This window comes from Aythya ferina, assembly GCF_964211825.1.
Source record: "Aythya ferina genome assembly, chromosome: 4".
In the NCBI taxonomy this organism is placed as follows: Eukaryota; Metazoa; Chordata; class Aves; order Anseriformes; family Anatidae; genus Aythya; species Aythya ferina.
Genome location: NC_140300.1, coordinates 3059280 through 3078860, shown reverse-complemented (window position 1 = coordinate 3078860; position 19581 = coordinate 3059280). Strand labels below are relative to the sequence as shown.

General features: G+C 53.5%; 1 protein-coding gene across 1 annotated transcript in view; it reads left to right on the top strand.

Moving 5' to 3' along the window:
• Nucleotides 1-17195, top strand: part of PTPRA (protein tyrosine phosphatase receptor type A) — an 80856-nt gene extending 63661 nt beyond the window's left edge. Inside the window, exons 8-25 of the mRNA XM_084517762.1 lie at nucleotides 2762-2846; nucleotides 4491-4564; nucleotides 6199-6335; nucleotides 8348-8438; nucleotides 8740-8816; nucleotides 9437-9473; nucleotides 10149-10246; nucleotides 10335-10454; nucleotides 11156-11322; nucleotides 12080-12215; nucleotides 12522-12671; nucleotides 12793-12886; nucleotides 13235-13311; nucleotides 15130-15264; nucleotides 15348-15473; nucleotides 15574-15725; nucleotides 15880-16015; nucleotides 16647-17195. Of these exons, the coding sequence (XP_084373888.1) occupies nucleotides 2762-2846; nucleotides 4491-4564; nucleotides 6199-6335; nucleotides 8348-8438; nucleotides 8740-8816; nucleotides 9437-9473; nucleotides 10149-10246; nucleotides 10335-10454; nucleotides 11156-11322; nucleotides 12080-12215; nucleotides 12522-12671; nucleotides 12793-12886; nucleotides 13235-13311; nucleotides 15130-15264; nucleotides 15348-15473; nucleotides 15574-15725; nucleotides 15880-16015; nucleotides 16647-16721 (1967 nt within the window). The 3' untranslated portion in view covers nucleotides 16722-17195. The remainder of the gene's footprint in view (nucleotides 1-2761; nucleotides 2847-4490; nucleotides 4565-6198; nucleotides 6336-8347; nucleotides 8439-8739; nucleotides 8817-9436; nucleotides 9474-10148; nucleotides 10247-10334; nucleotides 10455-11155; nucleotides 11323-12079; nucleotides 12216-12521; nucleotides 12672-12792; nucleotides 12887-13234; nucleotides 13312-15129; nucleotides 15265-15347; nucleotides 15474-15573; nucleotides 15726-15879; nucleotides 16016-16646) is intronic.
• Nucleotides 17196-19581: the final 2386 nt, after the last annotated feature.

The window sequence follows — 19581 nt, the reverse complement described above, 5'->3', positions numbered from 1 at the left end:
CTTCTGCACAGTGACCGAGTCCCGAGCAGCTGCTCGAGAAATTTCCTCCTCTTTTCCTTCTGAATTCCCTTCCTTGACTGCCACCTACCCTATTTGACCAGGATCCGTTCTGCAAACGATGTGAACAATTCTTTCTTGGAGGAGCCAGGAGTGCATTTCTGGTAAGGTGACAGCGCTTACACCCATGACGGATGAAATTATGGAGATAAAAGGTAGATTTTGCCTCTCAGAAGCACCAGCCTTGGCTCTTCGTTCCAAAAAATCACCTCTGCCAGCTGCTGGTAACGCAGGGGCTTCACCAAAGATGTGTCTGCGGTGCGACGTGATGAGGATGTGACACGGTGTGTGTATAAGAAGATGCAGATTGATGGAGGGTTTGCCCTCGGGTTAGTTTCACCTCCGATTTCCTTCTGTCTTGGTTGAATTTTAGAGAAAAAAGGCAGATTGGGATATCCCCTGGTTGGATCCTCCACGTAACGCGTTCCTCTCCTTGGAATTTCAGGTGGAGCTGAGGTTTTGGTGCAAATGCTTCGATCCAAATGAACTCTTCTGTGCTGGCTGTGGTGGAGATAGGATTTTCTTTAGGCTTTGCTGCAGTTTTTATAAAACCTTTATCCCAAACTTTACCCCGAACCGCACTGTCTGTCCTGGCTTCTTCTTCCTCTACCTCCCAGACACTACTGGGAAGGAAATACACCAAGAAAATAAATGAGGTTGCATTACCAATCTGCCCTTGTGGGCTCTTTATGGCGTTTGCAGAGAAAATAGCTGGCCTGGCTGCTCAGGACCTGGGGACAGGGCCAGGCGCTTCCTTCTGCTCCCCCTCGTGACCGTGGGCCAGCCTTGTGGGGTTTTCTTCCCCACGTGCTGTTCCTTTTCCGAAATACTGACCCTGCGTCTTCGCTTCTGCTTCTTTTAACCCCGTGATCCTGCTTGTGCTCCTGGTTTCTTGGCACTCCTCAAAGCGTTTGCCTCCAGTTTCGTGGGCAGCCGGTGGCAGCGATGAGCTCAGCACCGTCCTGCATGGTGTGATAAGGAGATGACAGCCTGCAGATAAGAGCCTGGGGGTGCCTCGAATCGCAGACGTGGTCCTGCCAGGATGAGATTTAAGCATCTCGATGCCTTTCACACCGGACCTACACGTTTGCTTTGGCATTTCAAGTCCCTGAAAGCAAAGGCTCGAAGCCCTTCTTATCCTACAAGTGATGCCACCCCAGCTGTAACTCCCCAGGGCCGAGCTGTGAGCAAAGAGAGAGCAGAGCAGGAGCTGCAGGAGCGTTGGCACCGCTCACCACATCTCCCAGAGGGAAGGAACCTGCTGGGGCCCTCGGGCTCGTTTCCTGCCAGGGCTGGGCAGCGAGGAGCTGGTGAGCGACTGCGCTGGAGAAGCTTTAACTCCTCGAGCCAGATGTGGCGAAAGAAAACGCTGCGAACCCCCCGGCATCCTGCTGCCAGATGCCGAAACCCCTGCCCGTAAATCACGGCGGCTGCCAGCAGCCTGCTCCTGTCCAGGCAGTGGTTTGTCTGGGAAGCTTGGCAGGCACTGAGAAGGGTTTTAAAGCAAGCGGGCTGGATAAATTCCTCCCTCGGGGGAATTTAGACTGGGGGAGTTCTGTTTTTTTTACTCTGTTTGCAATGCTAGGTGATCACCTACAAGTCATTACCCCAAAATCACACATCTGTTGGTCAGAATAACATTTCGAGGCCTTGTGGCTGCAGAAAGGGAAAATGCAGAAATAACCGGAGCATGCCTTGGTAGCTCTGTTGTCGGAGGATTAAATCCTGCTGGGAAGACGTGCTGGCTGGAATCGCGCAGAGGATGCTCAAAAGGTGGAAACGGGAGCCCCAGGGGCTGAGACATGGAGACACAGCCCGGTGGCCCGTGCAGATTGACCGAGCTGCTGGAAAATGAAAATCCCCCCTGCTGGCCTCGCTGCGATTTATCTGGAACATGCCCTTTAGGGCCGTTTTCCTCTCTGGTTAGCGTTGCTTGTCTTCCAGCTGCGTCTGGGGGATTTGCTTGCTCAGTGTCTGCAGGGGGAGAGAAGTCCGAGCAGGGGCTGAAGGCCACGTCTGCTGCAGCTCAGACACTGTTTCATGATGAAGCAGGCAGACGACCAGCACATAACCCACAGCCTCTCTAAGGATCCTCAGCCCCAGGCTGAACACAGTCGGAGTCAAGACTTAGAGTGGAAGCGTTGCCTCTTACTGGACGTGAAACTGGAAGCAAAATCATGACTGTTTTAAATAATACACAGCATCTGTGTGGTTTTACAAAAGCCACGGTTTTCACCTATTTCTATATTAGGATTCTTACCGTTTTTCCAGAGCTCATGGGCATATTTAGAAATTTCACATACGACACAGGCAGAAGATGCTACGCAAAAACTTCAGCCCTGCAGCAGGTGGACCACTGTGGGCACTTTGAATTGTGCAGAAGGAACCCCTAGTGTGGCCCACGTCTCCCCTCTTGCAGCTTTCTCAACAGCAGTTTTCATCTCCAGGGTCACAGTTTCCAGCTCTTAGAGAAAATCGAGGTGCTGCGAGTGATGCTGGCAGGTTTTAATCTAACCCTGGTGTATCAGTACTCCTTGAGTATCGGGTCGTGGACCTGTCTTCACTGCCAACCTTGACAAATGCAACCTGAATGAGTTACTGTGTTGTTTGAAAACAGAAATTGTAGAGCTCTGCCCTGTTAAATTGTGGCTCTGGATGTTTTTAGATAGCAGCTGGTAACTGCACCTTTCTTTTCCCGTTGCAGATGAGACTCCAATTATTGCTGTGATGGTGGCCCTGTCTTCCCTCCTAGTCATAGTATTTATTATTATTGTGCTGTACATGTTAAGGTAAGAAATGCTTTAATGCTGGCTTCTCTTACTTGACAGAAATGAATTGCTGAATGAACAGGAATAAGCAGGAATAAGCAAATGAGTGGCTGCTTCCTATCGTGAGCCTGTTGTTCCGTTTTGTTCTGTTTCCTAAGCTATGCAAATCGACACAGCCAGAGTTAGAAAAAGAAGTCAGTAAGGATAATGAAAATTACATTTGGGGTTATTTAATAAATGCTGCTTATTCCTTTCATTATAAAGCTATTCCTTACATGACATAATACATGTTGAGTTAGTGAAAATGTGCTATTTAGTAGGACAGGCTAAACTAAAGTCCTGGTTGTGCAGTTACAGAGCAGGTAAGGTTTCCTTGCAAGGCTCAGGGTGATGGTTTGAGTAACCTGGGGAAGCTGCACGCAAATCTTGAGCCAGAAAGTCCTTTGTGTGTGAAGATGCATTATTCCTTCATTCCTATCTTGATATCAAACATGATCCAACATCCGTGGAAGCCAAGCTGTGCCTCATGTACCACACCTGTATGTCGTGGAAGCAGCTCTCCCACTGCATGGTGGTGGGCACTGGAGCTTGGCAGGAGCACCGGGTGATGCTGCAGCTGGAGCTGGAGCCCAACAAAGCCTTTTTAGATCCATTTAGAAAAAAATCCAAGCATTTGGGCTGCTCAAAACCATACCCTTAATGAACCCAGCTCCTGAGCGCACGCCTGTTCAGCTGGAAGAGGGTGTTTATTCACCTGCAGTAAACATTTTAATTTACTCAACGTTCTGGTGATTAAATAATTAAAAAAAAAAAAAAAGGCAATTTCCTTAGTGGTAGAAAAATTCCCTTCGTCTCTTGGCTCAGGGCCTGCTCTCGCAGCAGTGAACCCGAGGAAAGTTTTGCCTCGGGAGGTCGGCAGCAGCAACATTTTGAGTCCTCCCCACCTGGCACCGGAGCCAGCTCCAGGCCTGGAAGAAAAGAAAAGGTTTCTGTTCGCCTCGCTCCCCATGTGCCTTCCCAGTGATTCAGCAAAACACTTAACTTCAGGGAAATGGGGAGTGAGCACATGCTTCCAGTTAAAAGCACACAGAGAAGGGCTTTGCTGAATAAGGATGGATGAACTTAGGTTTTATGGGCTTTGCTGAATCAGCCCGCGGCGCAGGAGCTCCTTGGGGTGCTCTCTGTAAAAACCAGCCTTAAAGGCCGTCCTCCTGGCCTGTACCTTGTGCCTGCAGCCTTTCTGCTAGCAGCTGGCTGGAAGCTGTGTCCATGGGCAGGATTTTACAGGTCCCCTTAGCGCTGTTTGCTTGTTTGCCCCTTGGATCCAACAGCGAATTCATAAAATTCCCCTCACTGCCAGGGCTGGGGCGGCCACAGCTCCTCGGGGTGGCCTGGGCAGGGCCTCACCACCCTCACAGAGACAAATTTCTCCCTAATGTCTAACCTAAATCTGCCCTTTTACAGTTTAAAGCCATTACTACTTGTCCTCTCACTACACCCCCTGACAAAATGTCCCTCCCCAGCTTTCCTGCAGCTCCCCTTTAGGTACAGGCAGGCCGCTGGGAGGTCTCGCAGACCCGTTTTAGCAGAAGCAGGTTTCCAGGCACAACCCCTGGTGGCTGACTCCTGATTTTCTAACTCCCTTTTTTTTTTTGTTTTCCTTAGGTTCAAGAAATACAAGCAGGCAGGGAGTCACTCCAACTCCTTCCGCTTGCCCAACGGCCGGGCAGACGATGCAGGTGAGGCCTGTGCTGCCATGACTTAGGGGACAGGGGGCAGAGGCTTACAGAGCAGGCCAATTCCTCCTTCAAAACACAAATGGATTGTTTTAGTTGCTTTCATTTATTTATTTATTTATAAAACCGAGCCCTGTAGAAGTCCAGGAAACCCATGTGTTTGGCACTGTAGCAGTCTGAGCCCAGTGCAACTTCAGCAGGCAGGGCCCGCTGCGGCCAGAGGGCTGGGTGCCCTGGCTTTGTTTCCCCTAATGTTTTTGCAGGAAGATGTTTTTCTAATCTGTGTTTTCCTTTCTTTCTTGTTCGGAACTTTCTGTTTTCCATGATTTTGACACACTTTTATAAAAATGAGAATTCTCTTCCCTCCTTGTATTCCAGTGACAAATGTTTTCCCTCAAGTGTTTAGTAATGTGATGGCTTCCAAAACCAAACTGCTTGCAATTCCCTTTGAATATCCACAATATCCGTGTGACTCAAATAAGCACCTTTTTTGAAAAAACACACCTTCGTGAAATAATTCAACATCCTTCTCCCCTTTTAAATTAGGGGAATCAAACTCTTGTGGAGATCTTGACCGTAGGCACCCAGTTAACGTTTCAGAGAGAAAGCAGGGAATGCATTGGGCTTTCTTTATAAAAACCTTTTCAGACTTCTGAAGGATGCACAGATATTACAAATGCAATTAAAAAGTCTTGTGGCAACCTGCTGTAATGTGAGCGGTGTCTGTAAGAGCTGAAGAGGAACCTCCACCTCTCAGACCCAGTTCCCATCCTTTATTTGAGCTCCCCCATATGAACCAGACACATTACGAGTGAGCGCTAACTGAAAATCAGCACCTTTTTTTTTCATGTTGGCAGCTAAGGCTTTCCCAGCCCGAGCTTTATGTTGCTGTAAGCTAAGGTGTGAACTTTATAAACCGTCAGTCGTGTTGATATAACCCTCACGTGGCCTTTCTTGGCTTCGCTTGCGTTGCGCGGTGAAACCACAGGCGAGAGCAGCCCTCGCTGTGCTCACCTGGGAGTTATGTCACGGTCATCCTGCCAAACTTTCTGGGTTAACGAGGGTGAAGGATGAATTCAGATGAGGTAGTCTTCAAAAAGGCAAAGGATGGTTGGGGTTGGAAGGGACCTCAGAGCCCCCCGAGCCCCCAGCCCAGGCTGCCCCCAGCCCCATCCAGCCTGGCCTTGGGCGCTGCCAGGGATGGGGCAGCCACAGCTCCTCGGGGCAGCCTGGGCAGGGCCTCACCACCCTCAAAGTGAAGAGTTTCTTCCTAATATTTAACCTAAATCTGCCCTCTTTTAGTTTAAAGCCATTCCCCCTTGCCCTGTCACAACAGACCCTGGTGTCCATCCCCCAAAAATGAGGCTTGGGCCTCATTTCAGCATCCTGGCTGTCGGAAAGAGCGATGCTCAGCCCCAGGGTGATGACAGAGTTCCCCTTTATCACAGCATCCCCACATTTTTGCCCAAAGGAGGAACAAAATCCATGAGCAGGGTCAGCAGGGTGGCCCCAAACACAGACAGCCCAGGGCAGGGGGAGCCCCCTCTGCCCACCTGGGCGAGGATGGGTGCTGGGGATGGGTGCCGGGCATGGAGGAGAGGCTGGGGGACACCTCTGATGCCCGGGTGTCGTTGCAGAGCCTCAGAGCATGCCGCTGCTCGCCAGGTCCCCCAGCACCAACAGAAAATACCCTCCTCTGCCCGTCGACAAGCTGGAAGAGGAGATCAACCGCCGGATGGCAGATGACAACAAGCTCTTCCGAGAAGAGTTCAACGTGAGTGCCTTTGCCTCTCCCTCTCTCCCACAGCTCGAGGGATGGATGGGAGCGGGACACTTGAATAAAGGGGTTTCTTCACTCCCTGGCAGTGTTTTTTTCCAGTGGACACAACCAAGCCGGTACGGGGTGGTGGTCATTTTTCAGACGGGTCCAAAAGGCTTCTCTGCTCCTCTGCAAAGCGATGGGTGTTTATTGCAAGGGGGGCAGTGATTATCTGCAGCCAGAGAGCAGTTTCACAGCTGATGAGATGAAGAGCGTGATGGAGAGAGAATTCAAATCTCTGCCTTCTTTCCCTGAAATCCCACAGCTCGGGCAGGCGGCTCACAGTGTAGGGCGTGTGACACACAGCAGAAAAATCCCGGTCTCATTTGGCAGAAGAGCGGAGACAAAACAGCTGGTACATCAAAGTGGGAGCTACTCGGAGACTTTTACATATTTATTGCAAAACGCACAAAGAGGTTTTTACCCTCGTAACTGGGTTGTAGGATCCCTCTGTCTCTTTGCCTGAGTGGGCCTGCCTGCCCACCCACCTGCTCTCATTTTGCAGGCTTTTCTTGGCATCTTCCGTCCCATTGTCTAGGTTCATCTTGTGTTTAAAGCAGGTTAGTGAGGAGTGTTTGCGATTTGCAGGTATGCTGAAGGCTCTTCTCCCACCTGCAGGGATGCCATTTTGGGGGTGTCATACGAGCAAAGGGGATAATTGAGTTGATAAATAATGAGCAAGGTTATTGCATTCTCTACAAAATGCAGAGAGCTTTGCTAGCAGGCTGCACTATGGGGTTTCAGTTTTTGGGGCCAGGACGTATCATGAATGTTTTGAGGTGGAGGAGCTCTGGAAGAGCATCCCAGGCTGCTGGTTTCCTCCCCGGTGCTGCCTCCTCTCCTCCTGATCCTCGTGGCTGTGAGGGAAACACCGCCAACACGAACTGCTTCTAAAGTTGTGCCGTGGTGTTGTCCCAAATCCGCAAACAGCCAAAACAAGAGCTCTGACAGAGGAATGGAAACGACCCAGTCTGCTCAAGTGAGCTGTTAACCTTTAGTCTGAACGATGATGATTTACAGAACAGCACCTGGCCTTCAGCACTGATGGATTTTGGCAATAAGTCAAGTATCGTGCTCTGATCGTCTCTTCTAAGATCTCTAAAGCCTCTGCGTGGTTCTACAGCCCCTCGTGATGATGAACCTCATACGGTTTCGTCTCGGCCAGGCAGTAACAGGCAATGCTGAGAGAGGTGATGAGGCAGGGGACGAAGCTAATAACTGTCTGGAGCATTACACCAGAGCTACTGGGCTAGCTGGATTCCCCACCAGCCTAATTAATGAAAGAAAACCCACTGCTGGGTTGCACAGAAAGCTTGCTGGTGGGGACAGTACCCTGCGGGTACTTGGGCTGTGGGATTTTGAAGCTGGGGCTTCAGTCTGGTCACGTTTGGCCTGGCTGTTAATGGAGGAAATCTCAGCAGGAGCCTCCCCGCATAGAAACGAGCTCCCGAAACCCCGTGCTGGTGGGTTTGGTGTTGGAGGCTTTGCTGCCACCTCGTGTTTGTGGGGCTGGAGGCTGCAGATAGAGCCTCTGGGAAGGGATTTGCTCAGCCCAGGATGTCTAAATGGTCACCTGGAGCTGCGTGGGGGCAAGGAGCAGTGCAGGGATGAAGGTGAGGGAGAGGAGGTGAGGGTTAGCAGAGCTGGGGCAGGCTGGTGGTGTGGCTGACCCATGGATTTTGGAGGGCTGAGCACCCAGGAGTGATGGTGCTGCCCAGAGAGCTGCAGGGCAGCCCCTCTGTGCTCTGATTTTCTTTCCCTGGACAGGAGCTGCTACTCACCTACCTCCTGGAGACCAAAGAAGGGCAGAAGTCAATATTTGCCCCTCCTTTTTGCCCCTCAGATGGGATGCTCAGACGTGGCACGCCTGACCAGTGCCAGAGCCCTGCCTCCTTCACATTTAGCAGTGCCACAAGCCCCCTGGTGCGGGACGGTATCACCCCAAACCCCGTTTTGTGCCCTTGCAGGCTCTCCCAGCGTGTCCCATTCAGGCCACGTGCGAAGCTGCTTCCAAGGAGGAGAACAAGGAGAAGAACCGATACGTGAACATTTTGCCCTGTAGGTAGCAGTGCGGCCGGTGGGGCTGGGGGCCCGGGTGAGGGAGGACACTGCCGGGGTGGTCTCACCTCCCCGAGGGGCTGCTGGAGCTTCTGTAGCTTTAGACACACAGCATCCATCCGTGGGTAAGGTTCAGCACCTCCCCAGGCACGTTCAGAGAAGAATTTGAGGGCACAAAGTCATTTATTTGTGCAGCGAAGCCGGGCTGGGGACCCACCGAGCCCAGGCTCTGCTCCAAAAAACGTCTTTTCCAGCCCCATGCTTTGTTTTTTTTTAATGCCCACTTGTCATTTTTCCCCAGATGATCATTCCAGGGTTCACCTGACTCCCGTCGAAGGGGTTCCTGACTCTGACTACATTAATGCCTCCTTCATTAATGTAAGTGGCTGCTTTCCCCCGAAGCAGGGCCCGGCCACATGTGTGGCTTTTATGGGGTGCGACTTTTGTCTGGGGGAAGACCCGTAAGGACAGGGGTGAATGTGTTCCAGCGATGGGAGCACGAGGCGGGGAGCTGGGACTCATAAATTCCACCTGGAGCTCTGCCATTGCTCAGCCCCATCCCTTCACACCTCGCTTTCCTCCCCCTTCTGCAATAACTCAAAGCTCCTTGGGGTGCTGTGAAGCCCAAGCCGGCCGCTTTGGGAGGGATTTGGGAGCCGTTCCCGGTGAGCAGAGGATTTCTGATTAACAGCTGACGGCTCCTGGGGCTGATTAATCACAGGTACTTCCCAGCTTGCAGGGCTGGACCTGAAAAAGAGATCAGGCAGTCTGGCTAAAATGTATTGAGAAATATCTTTGCCCTACTCGGCTCCTAGGGGGCAGCAGGGTCTGTGCCTTCTGGTAGTGAAATGATGATTTTGGAGAGTGGGAGCGTATAAACTTCATTTTATAGTGCTCATATGAATACGAAATCCTGCTTTTTATTAATTTGATGTCCCGTTTCTTGCCTTGGGCAAATGCTGGTCTTTCATCTCCCCTTTTTCTCCTTTTTTCCGCAGGGGTACCAAGAGAAAAACAAGTTCATTGCTGCACAAGGTAAGCACCTGGTTGTGCCCCGAGGGGTTTGGGCTGGGTCCTTCTGCCCTGTGTGGACCCTGCTCGGGGTGAAAGGAGCCTGGGCTGGCCCACAGCTTGGCCCCAAAAAGGATTTCTGCGGGTGTGCCACAACTCTTCCCGAGCTCCCAGCAGAGCCTCACAGCAGCTCTCCTGTCACCCAGCCGGGGCAAAGCTTCGCCTCTCCTTTTTTCTCCTGGCTCGCCCTTAGCCTCGGGCTTGGCAGGGGATGTGGAGGTTGAGTCAGCTCCTTGCCTGGCTCCTTCCCGTGCCATATTGAAATAGGATCCCGTGGTTAAAGCACAAGGCTCGGGGGCAGGACTCGTGCGTGCTATTTGCGACGGCCACGGTTTCCCCGTGTGACCTTGGGCAAGTTGTTTCCACGCTCCGTGTGCTTGATTTCCCCTTTCTGGGGCTAAAAATGGAATTCCCGGTCATAAAAAGCATCCAGTCCCTTTAAAAAAAAAAAAAAAAAAAGCCCTGCTATTGTGTGTGATAGGATTGTTGTTTGGGTTAGAAAAACTTACCCCGGGGACGCATCCTGTGCTGACATCTACCGGCAAAAACCATCTCGGCGTCAGCCACGGCTTCGCAGCAGCTCTCGTGTGGCCGATTCCTTTCCCTAATAACAACCCCATCTGTTCATTTTGCCCTTAGGACCAAAGGAAGAAACGGTGAACGACTTCTGGAGGATGATCTGGGAGCAAAACACGGCAACGATCGTGATGGTGACCAACCTGAAGGAGAGGAAGGAGGTGGGTGGCAGCTTTTCGCCTCTCTCCGCCCTCTTCTCTTCTACTGTGCTCCCGAGCTCAGCCGCCCGCCTCCCTTCTCTCCCCGCAGTGTAAATGTGCTCAGTACTGGCCGGATCAGGGCTGCTGGACCTACGGGAACATCCGCGTGTCCGTGGAGGACGTGACGGTGCTGGTGGACTACACCGTGCGCAAGTTCTGCATCCAGCAGGTGCTGCACCCCGCCCCAAATCCCTCCCCGCATCCCTCCTCGGGGCCGGTGCCCTCCGCAGGCTCACCCCGCAGCATCCCCGCCTCCCTTTCGAGCCGGAGTTATTACAAACGTGCTCACCTCGAGTGCCTGGGACCCCGTTTTCCACTCAAGGCAGGCAGCAGCCAGGTCTGGCGTTCAGCCCCAAAATCCTCCAGCAGTCGCTGTCCCTTTTGGTGCCTCCACAGGAGCCGGCTCTGCCTCACGAGCCCAGACGAAACCCAGCGCCGTGCGCGTTGCTTTTCCTCGCCTTTCCCATCCGTCACTCCCTCGTCCCACCCTCCAAGGCTCCGGCTGCCTTCGTCACTCGTTGTTTTCCCCGTGCTCCCAGAGGCAGGCGACAAAACTGGCGGGGGGCGTGGGGAATGAGAGAGTCAGGTTGGGGATGAAATGGGGCAGGTGGCATCACCTGGGTGATGGCAGGAGCTGCTCTGGTGTTTTACAGCTCCAAGGCCACCCGCAGGATGCAGGATATGATGCAGAGCAATTAAAATAACAGCTTTTTAGAGCCAAATCCAGCCCTGGAGCTTTGGTTCGACGCTTCCTAAGCCTGCTAAGTTCAGCCTGGGGGCCGTAGCTCCCCCTCCGCCCCCCTTGCTTTTGGGAAAAAGAAAGTAAATCTAAGTATTTGGGATGAATCCCAGCCCGCCTTTCCCCTGCAGGTAGGCGACGTCACGAACAAGAAGCCTCAGCGCCTCGTCACGCAGTTCCACTTCACCAGCTGGCCCGATTTCGGGGTGCCCTTCACTCCCATCGGGATGCTGAAGTTCCTGAAGAAGGTGAAGACCTGTAACCCCCAGTACGCAGGAGCCATAGTGGTGCACTGCAGGTGAGCCCCGGTGACAGCTAACCTCCGCCTCTCCCCGCTTGCCTGGGGAGCATCTTCTATTTAATACCCAAAGGATGTTTTTTTTCCATCAGTTTTTCCTTTTTTTTTTTTTTTTTTTATTCCCACTTGTTATTTAACGCTGCGAGCTTCGGCCTGTCCACACGGGAACATTCAAAAAAAATAAAAATAAATGGATCTGAGTGAGCTTCTTGATCACTTGGTGCAGCTCGATTCAGTCGGAGCTGAGCCAAAATCCCCTCCTGTGCTTTGGAGGCACCTCCCTTGGTGCTCTGGGCCCGCGAGGGCAGCATCCTGAGCTGCGGGGAGCTGGTGCTCAGCCTGCGAGGGGGAAACCACGTTGTTTATGCGAGATTCAGACTCAGCACCACCCCTGGGGTTTGCAGGAGGCTGTGTCCCTTTCCGAAAGGGAAAGCCCCACGGTTAAAGGCAGAGGTTAAAGGTTTGGTTTAAGGTTTGCCACCTCCTGAGTCCAACTTTCCAGCTTTCTTCTCAGGAGGCATCAGACAAAAGGGCTCAGGTTCTCCGTAGCATCACCCAGCCTCATCTTCCATCTCTCCTTAACACCAGGCACCGAAATAAAGCTCACCCTCACGGTGTGGAGGGTGGAAGGGCAGCGGGTAGAAACCTCTCCCTCCTCCTAAACCCAATTTGCTGTTTTCTGGGCAGCTCCGGGCCCCGGCACGGGGCTCTCGGTGCTGCTGCAGCGACTTATTCCTTGTCCCCTCTGCCTTTTCAGCGCCGGGGTGGGACGCACGGGCACTTTCATCGTCATCGATGCCATGCTGGACATGATGCACGCCGAGAGGAAGGTGGACGTTTACGGCTTCGTCAGCCGAATCCGGGCGCAGCGCTGCCAGATGGTACAGACAGATGTAAGCACGCCGCTTTGCCTCCCTGGAGCTTCTCTCCTTTGGGTTTTCCTTCGTACCCTCGGCCCCACAGCCCCCTGCAGCGGCTCCGCCTGCAGCTCGAGGTCGTCCCCGGGTTTGGGAGGAGCGCTGAGACAGAGCTGTGTCGAGGGAGCCTTTCGTTAGGTCCCGCTGGTTGCAGTCACCAGCTTTCCCTCGCAGCTTTGGGTCAGATTCCTGCAGGAATAGCAAATAAAGCCTCGGAGCCCTCACGGGGTGCCTGCTGAGGTCCCCCTGGGAGCTGAGGGCCTCTCCTTGCACCCCTTCCAGATGCAGTATGTGTTCATATACCAAGCGCTGCTGGAGCACTATCTCTACGGCGACACGGAGCTGGAGGTGACTTCGTTAGAAATCCACCTCCAGAAGATCTACAACAAGGTGCCAGGGACCAGCAGCAACGGCCTGGAAGAGGAGTTCAAGGTGAGCCTGGTTCCTGCTCTGGTTTGCTCAGCCCGTGCCGGGGCAGCAGGGGGCCTCGTGTGCTTGGTTTTCCTCTGCTGGCCCCAAAAAGCTCTCCCTGCTTCCCTTTCTTCCTCTGCAGAAGCTGACTTCGATCAAGATTCAGAACGACAAGATGAGGACGGGCAATCTGCCGGCGAACATGAAGAAGAACAGGGTGCTTCAGATAATTCCATGTAAGGCTGGGCTGGGACAACGAGGAGGGGGACAGAGGCGTTTGTGGGGGCACAGGGCGGCTGAGTTGGGAGGGGGACTCGGGAGGACGTTTGGCAGGGACAGCATGAAGGGGCAGGGTCAAGGTGAGGTGGGTTTTCGGGACCCTTGCACCCTTCTCCCTGCTCCAGTCCCCCCAAATCAGGGCATGGCAGGAGGCAGAACCAAGTCTTCTTGTCCTAAATGAGCAGAGGGCTCCCTTCCCGTATCTTCCTGTGTCTCATTTAGGGCTTGGTGACTTCCCAGCCAAAGGCCACGCGTGATTCTCAATAAAATTCCCCAAAACTCTGATCGTTTTGCTTCTGTTTCAGATGAATTCAACCGAGTAATCATTCCAGTGAAGAGAGGCGAAGAAAACACAGACTACGTAAACGCGTCCTTCATTGACGTGAGTCTTCTCGAATCTTCTCCCACCTCACACTTCTCCCTGCAGGAAGGATTTGTCCTGAACCCCTTCTCCTACAGGTTTCCTAAGCTTCCTTCCACTTCTCTTTGCTTTTTTAGCACTGGTTTGTCTCAAAGAAACCGTGCAGGCAGCGGGTTCTCAGTCTGTACCCCCAGTTTCTTCGTGGCTTGAGTGGGAGAGGAGATGCAGAGCCTGAGCAGAGCCTCCAAATCCTGCTCTCCCTTCTGCAGCTCCGGGGTTTGACGATGGCCTCGGAGAAGCGGATGCCCAAAGCCATGAATGTAATTGCTTCATGGCTCGTTTGGTCAGAAAACATCCCCCAAATTAGTTCACGGAGCGCTGCACGGATCCCAAAACCCTGGAGAAAACCAGGTCAATCCCATTACACCTGTCCCGGTGGCTGCAGGAAATGAGGCGGGGAGGTTAAGTGCTTTCCTCCCTCCGAGGAGGACAGCGGTGATTGCACAGCCTTTTTTCTCCTGAGTAATCCTGTTGACTTCAGGGGGCCGTCTCCCAGCAGTGTTTATCTTTGTGCAGCGCTGGGGAAGTGACAAAGAATTAGCCCAATCTCTAACACCATTTATTTTTTTTTCTAACATCATTTCTCCCAGCCCAATTTCTAATATCATTTCCTCACGGCGGCGGGGCTTTTTTTTTTTTTTTTTTCCCCCAAAGGGTAATTACTGCCACGGGCTGAACTCGTAAAATCAATGCATTCCCCAGATACAACGTCCCAAATGAGCTTTTCCCCAAAAAAAATCCCTCTTGTAAGGTCCCTGCATGTGCTGTGGCTGCGTCAGCTGCTGCCAAAGGGCGGATGCGAGCAGCCTGCCTTGGTCTAGATCAGAAAGGCGAAATGTCAGGCAGGCAATTTTGTCGAGGGCTCAATTTCCTGCCTCCGCTGAGCTTCGTTTCAGTGACGAGCCCCGAATGACGAAACATCTGCAGTCAGCCTGCCGTGAGGTCACGGGGGAGCGGTGGAGGTTTTCGTGCTCTTCTGGCGGAGCGGAGTCACCCTGACTTCTGGCAACGCCTGCTTTTGCTCCTTTCTTCCCCAAATCCCCGGGAAGAAGCAGAACTGGAGCACTCAGCCGTGATTGCCACGAAATTTAGGCTTCTCGACGTGTCTTTAGGAGTTCTGGAAACCCAAACCTTTCTCCTCCAGCCACGTAGGGCCACGCACACCTGGGGAATTGGATCCTGCCTCAGCCGCGCTTGGCACAAACGAAGGGCTCGCCGTGGCAGAGCTTTGTCTGGCGGTGCCTCAGCTGCCAAGTTTTTGGGGCTGGTCAAACCAAGGCAGATGGCTCTGCCCGCAGCCAGGCTGCGATTATTTGCACAGACAGCCACGGTGCTGCACTCAGTCCCCGCTCGGAATGAGCCAGAAAGCCCCCAAATCCACCGGATTTACCATTTCTTGGTTATTTTGGAGGGGAGAGCTCCCACGCAGACCTCAAGCTGGTGGAGCTGAGCGTGCGGAGAGCCTGGCACGGCGCGGGGAGCCGCGACGAGCAGCCTGGGCGCCTCGGCCTCTCTGCCTGGCGTGGAGGAATAGGGCAGAGAGGGTTTGCTAATCTGGCCTGCCCTTTCACTTGGCACTTCCAGGCGGGATGACGAGTGCCCGCGCCGCGCTCTTTGCAGGATTAAATCACACGGAGAGCTCCACGGGGGCGCTGCTCCCAGGGAGATTTCTCAGCAGAGCAGTGACACCTCTCCCAGAGCCCCTCTGGGCACCACAAAAAAAGGTTTGAAGGTGTTTTCCCCCCAAAAAACACATTTTTTTCCTCTCTTTCCGTGCAGGGTTATCGCCAGAAGGATTCCTACATCGCCAGCCAAGGGCCGCTGCAGCACACGATAGAGGACTTCTGGAGGATGATCTGGGAGTGGAAATCCTGCTCCATCGTGATGCTGACGGAGCTGGAGGAGAGAGGCCAGGTAAAAGCACGGCCTGGCTGCATCCAGGCGAGCCCTAAAAGGCACCGGAGCCCCCCCTGACCCCTCCTGCAATGCTTTCCCAGGAGAAGTGCGCCCAGTACTGGCCCTCCGACGGCTCCGTGTCCTACGGGGACATCACCGTGGAGCTGAAAAAAGAGGAGGAGTGCGAGAGCTACACGGTGCGGGACCTGCTGGTGACCAACACCAGGGTAAGAGCCCACCCTTGGCCCTTTTTTTGGGGGGCCTCAGCTTTTCCTCCTCCTCTTCCTATTGTGCTGAGCTCCTGTTGTGCTCTCTCCCCCCCCCAAGGAAAACAAGAGCCGGCAGATCCGGCAGTTTCACTTCCACGGCTGGCCCGAGGTTGGGATCCCCAGCGACGGGAAGGGGATGATCAACATCATCGCGGCCGTGCAGAAGCAGCAGCAGCAGTCGGGCAACCACCCCATCACCGTGCACTGCAGGTAAAAACCCCGAAATTCGGGGCTGGCTTCGTTTTCTCCTCCAAACACCGGCGTTTTTAAGACCGTGCGGCTTGGGTGGCGCGTGGAAACGATGAAAAAACACCAACGGGGCACGGTGGGTGGATTCCTTCACCTCTGGGTTTCTCTGTGGCAGTGCCGGAGCGGGGAGAACGGGAACTTTCTGCGCGCTGAGCACTGTGCTGGAAAGGGTGAAGGCAGAAGGGATCCTCGACGTCTTTCAGACGGTGAAGAGCTTACGACTACAGAGGCCGCATATGGTGCAGACACTGGTAAGGGCGGCCGAGCACGCTCCTTGGGTCTCTCTGAGGACATTCTGGGGGCTCAATTCCCGGAGATTTTGGAGAAAAACTTCCCCTGCTGAAGGTTTTTCCCCCCCACCCATGAAAGCTTTTGGGGTGGAGGTGGGTGAGGAGGTTCCCTCCCCGTCCTCCTGCTGGGACATGGGGGGAGCAGAGCGGGGCTGGCTGAGTGCATTGCCCCCTTTTTGAGCTGGAGGAGCCTTTTTGGGGACATCCTCACCCTTTACCCCGTGTAATTATTTAAAAACAGCCTGGAAACTCATCTTGGGGTGACCTGGGCAGAATGGGTGGCAGGGAAAAGAGCAGACAGGGCTGGAGGAGGTTCAACAAGAGGGGCTGCGAGGATGCTCGGGGATTTTTTTAGGTCTGTTTGGGCTCAAAATAGGACTTCAGGGAAGGGAGGAGGAAAGCAGCTCCTGCTGCCTCCATCCAGAGACATCCCTCGTGGGTTTCTCCCCTTTCCCAGCCCCACAAGAGCCATAAAATACTTCTTATGGGGGCAGCTGCTAACGGTGACAGCAGGGCGCGGACCCCAAAGCAAGTTTATTCCTCAAAGGTGGATTTTTTCTTGCCTAACCCTCCGCTTTTCTGCTCCCCGCAGGAACAGTACGAATTCTGCTACAAGGTGGTGCAGGAATACATCGACGCCTTCTCAGACTACGCCAACTTCAAGTGAAAAAAAAAAAAACAAAAAAAAACAAAAAAAAAGACAAAAAACTAAAAAAAAAAAAAAAAGACAAAAAAAAAAATGACAGAAGAGTTGCCTTCTTTAATATTTTGTAATATTCTGTTTGTTAATATACCCCCCCAGAATACGTGTATATATCTTAACTGTTTTAGAGGTTGGTACCACGAGCTTCATCTTAGCTGGAGATTTTATATGTAGCAACGTGTTTAGTGCAGATACTGTCGGCTCCTTTTTTTTTTTTTTTTTTTTTTTTTTGTTTGTTTTTCCAATGTTTTATTGGGGAATTAAATCGCGTGCTGGTTGGATTCCTGTCGTCACACCGCCTCTCTCCTGGAGAGCCGCTGCAGGCTGGTATTTTGTTTGTAAATCTCTCTTTTTTTTTTTTTTTTTTTTTTTTTTTTTTTTTTTCTTGAGGGAGTAAAGCTTGGTTTTTTTTAAAAAAAAAAAAAACAAAAAAACAAACACCAAACGCAACAAAACCGAACCGCCGAGCTAGTCTGGATCTCTGGAAACGTCCCCCACAAGCACAAGCTTTTTTTTTTTTTTTTTTTTCCCGAACCTCGCAGGGAAATGGTTTCACATTTTTCTGCCGGTCAGCTCTTAAAAAAAAAAAAAAAAAAGGAGAAAAAAAAAAAAAAACAACAAAAAAAAAGCTTTTTCTGTGTGTGTGTGTATGGAAAGATCCTCGGGGGTGTGGAAGAAGCAGCAGAAGTCGCCTCCTTTGGGGTCGGTGGGGTTGGGACCCGAGCCTTGCGGTGCTGGGTGGGGTTTGCACTAAAAAAGGGGGAAAAAAAGGGGAAAGAAATAGGATTTTTTTGCTCCCTGAAGGAAACGGGTGTGTGGGGTGTGCCTGCAGCTGCAGGGCCTCCCTCGCTGCTCACCCAGGGTGGCCCCAGCCCTCCCCCAAATTTGTGGGGGCAACGGGGAGCCGCAGCCCCCCCACAAACTGGCATTGGGATTGTGTTCCCCCAAACCCCAGGTGTCCTCCTGCATCCCTTTTCCTTCCCCAGCCCTAAAATGAAGCCGGCACCAGCTCCACCCGACAATCAGCCTAAAAACTGGGAATTTCTGCTCCTAGGGGACGGGGCCGTGTTGTTTTTGCCTTCTTTTCACCCCCTTTTTTTTTGCGGGCAGAGATTTGGGTCCCCCCACATTATTTCCCCCGGCACCCCAAAAGCCACACGTAGGGTCAGGGTTCGGCTGTTTGCTCCCGGGTGATAAAACCAGGGAAACCCTAAATGTGATGGGACAGGGCACAGGAGGAGCCCTAAAGAAAAAATCCTAAGGGCACCGTGTTGCAGCGCTTTTTTGTTTAAAAAACGGGTGAATAGGGTCAATTTTAATAGTTTTCTCGCTCCGAGGAGTCACTGGATGAGGATTTTTTTCCCTTCCTTGATGCTCGGAGCTGGGTTGAGGCGTTTTGGGGCCGTGGGCTCCTCTGCAAATAACAAGGGCTGGAGAGCTAATCCGGAGCTAATCCGGGGCCGGATCCCCTTTAATCCCAGGATTTGGGGCGGCAAAGGGCAAATGGGTGAGGAAAAGGGAAAATCTGTTAAAGGGGGAGGGAAACTGAGGCAGGAGGGGATTTGCTGCTCGCCCCGCCTGCCCAGAGCATCCTCCAGCCCCGCACGCTGGCTGCGAGGTCCCCGGGGAACGGGGCCGACGTCAGCGCCGCCGAGCTCGGCCCTACAAAAAGAGCCGAGCCCCGAACACAGCCCAGAGCCCCGCCGAGAGCAGGTGAGAGCCTGGGGGGGGAATGGGGGCACCCTGGGGTGGGGGGACCCGAATCTGCCCTAAAGGCACCCGGGGGTGCTCACAGCTCCTGGGATCGCCACCCCAAACCCCAGCCCAGCAGCACCCATGGGTGCCTGTCCCCTTTAGCATCTCCATCCTAAAACCAGCCTAGGAAGCACCCATGGGTGCTCAAACCCCATGGGATCTGCACCCCAAATTCAGCCCAGCAGCACCCATGGGTGCTCATCCCCTCCAGCATCCCGACCCCAAATTCAGCCCAGCAGCACCCATGGGTGCTCACACCCCCAGGATCCCCATCCTAATCCCAGCCCAGCAGCACCCATGGGTGCTCACACCCCCAGGATCCCCATCTTAATCCCAGCCCAGCAGCACCCATGGGTGCTCATCCCCATCCCAAATCCACTCCGAGCAGCACCCATGGGTGCTCACACCCCGTGGCATCTCTATCCCAAACCTAACCCAGCAAGCACCCATGGGTGCCTGTCCCCTTTAGCATCTCCATCCTAAAACCAGCTTAGGAAGCACCCATGGGTGCTCAAACCCCATGGGATCTGCACCCCAAATTCAGCCCAGCAGCACCCATGGGTGCTCACACCCCCTGGGATCCCCATCTTAATCCCAGCCCAGCAGCACCCATGGGTGCTCATCCCCTCCAGCAGCGGGTAGGAGGCCGGGTACTGGGTGGGGGCCACCCCGACCCCACAGCCCCCCCCTCGCCCCCCGTAGCCCCCGGCCATGGCTCCCCGCGCCCCGCTGCTGCTGCTGCTGCTGGCCCTGCTGCTGCTGGCGGGAGCCACCCGGGGCCAGCACTGGTCCCACGGCTGGTACCCGGGGGGCAAGAGGGACCTCGGCTCCCCCCCGGGCCTGCAGGTAGGGAAAAAATCCCGGATTATCCCCCTTTAGGTTGTTTTGCCCCCCAGATTATCCCCCCATGGGATTATTCCCTGGGAATAATCTGGGAATAACCTGGGAAATCCCTCCCCGCCCGGGATTATCCCCATTTTCACGGGATTATCCCCCCTTCCCATGGGATTATCCCCCTTCCACGGGATTACCCCTTCCCATGGGATTACCCTTCCCTCGGGATTACCCC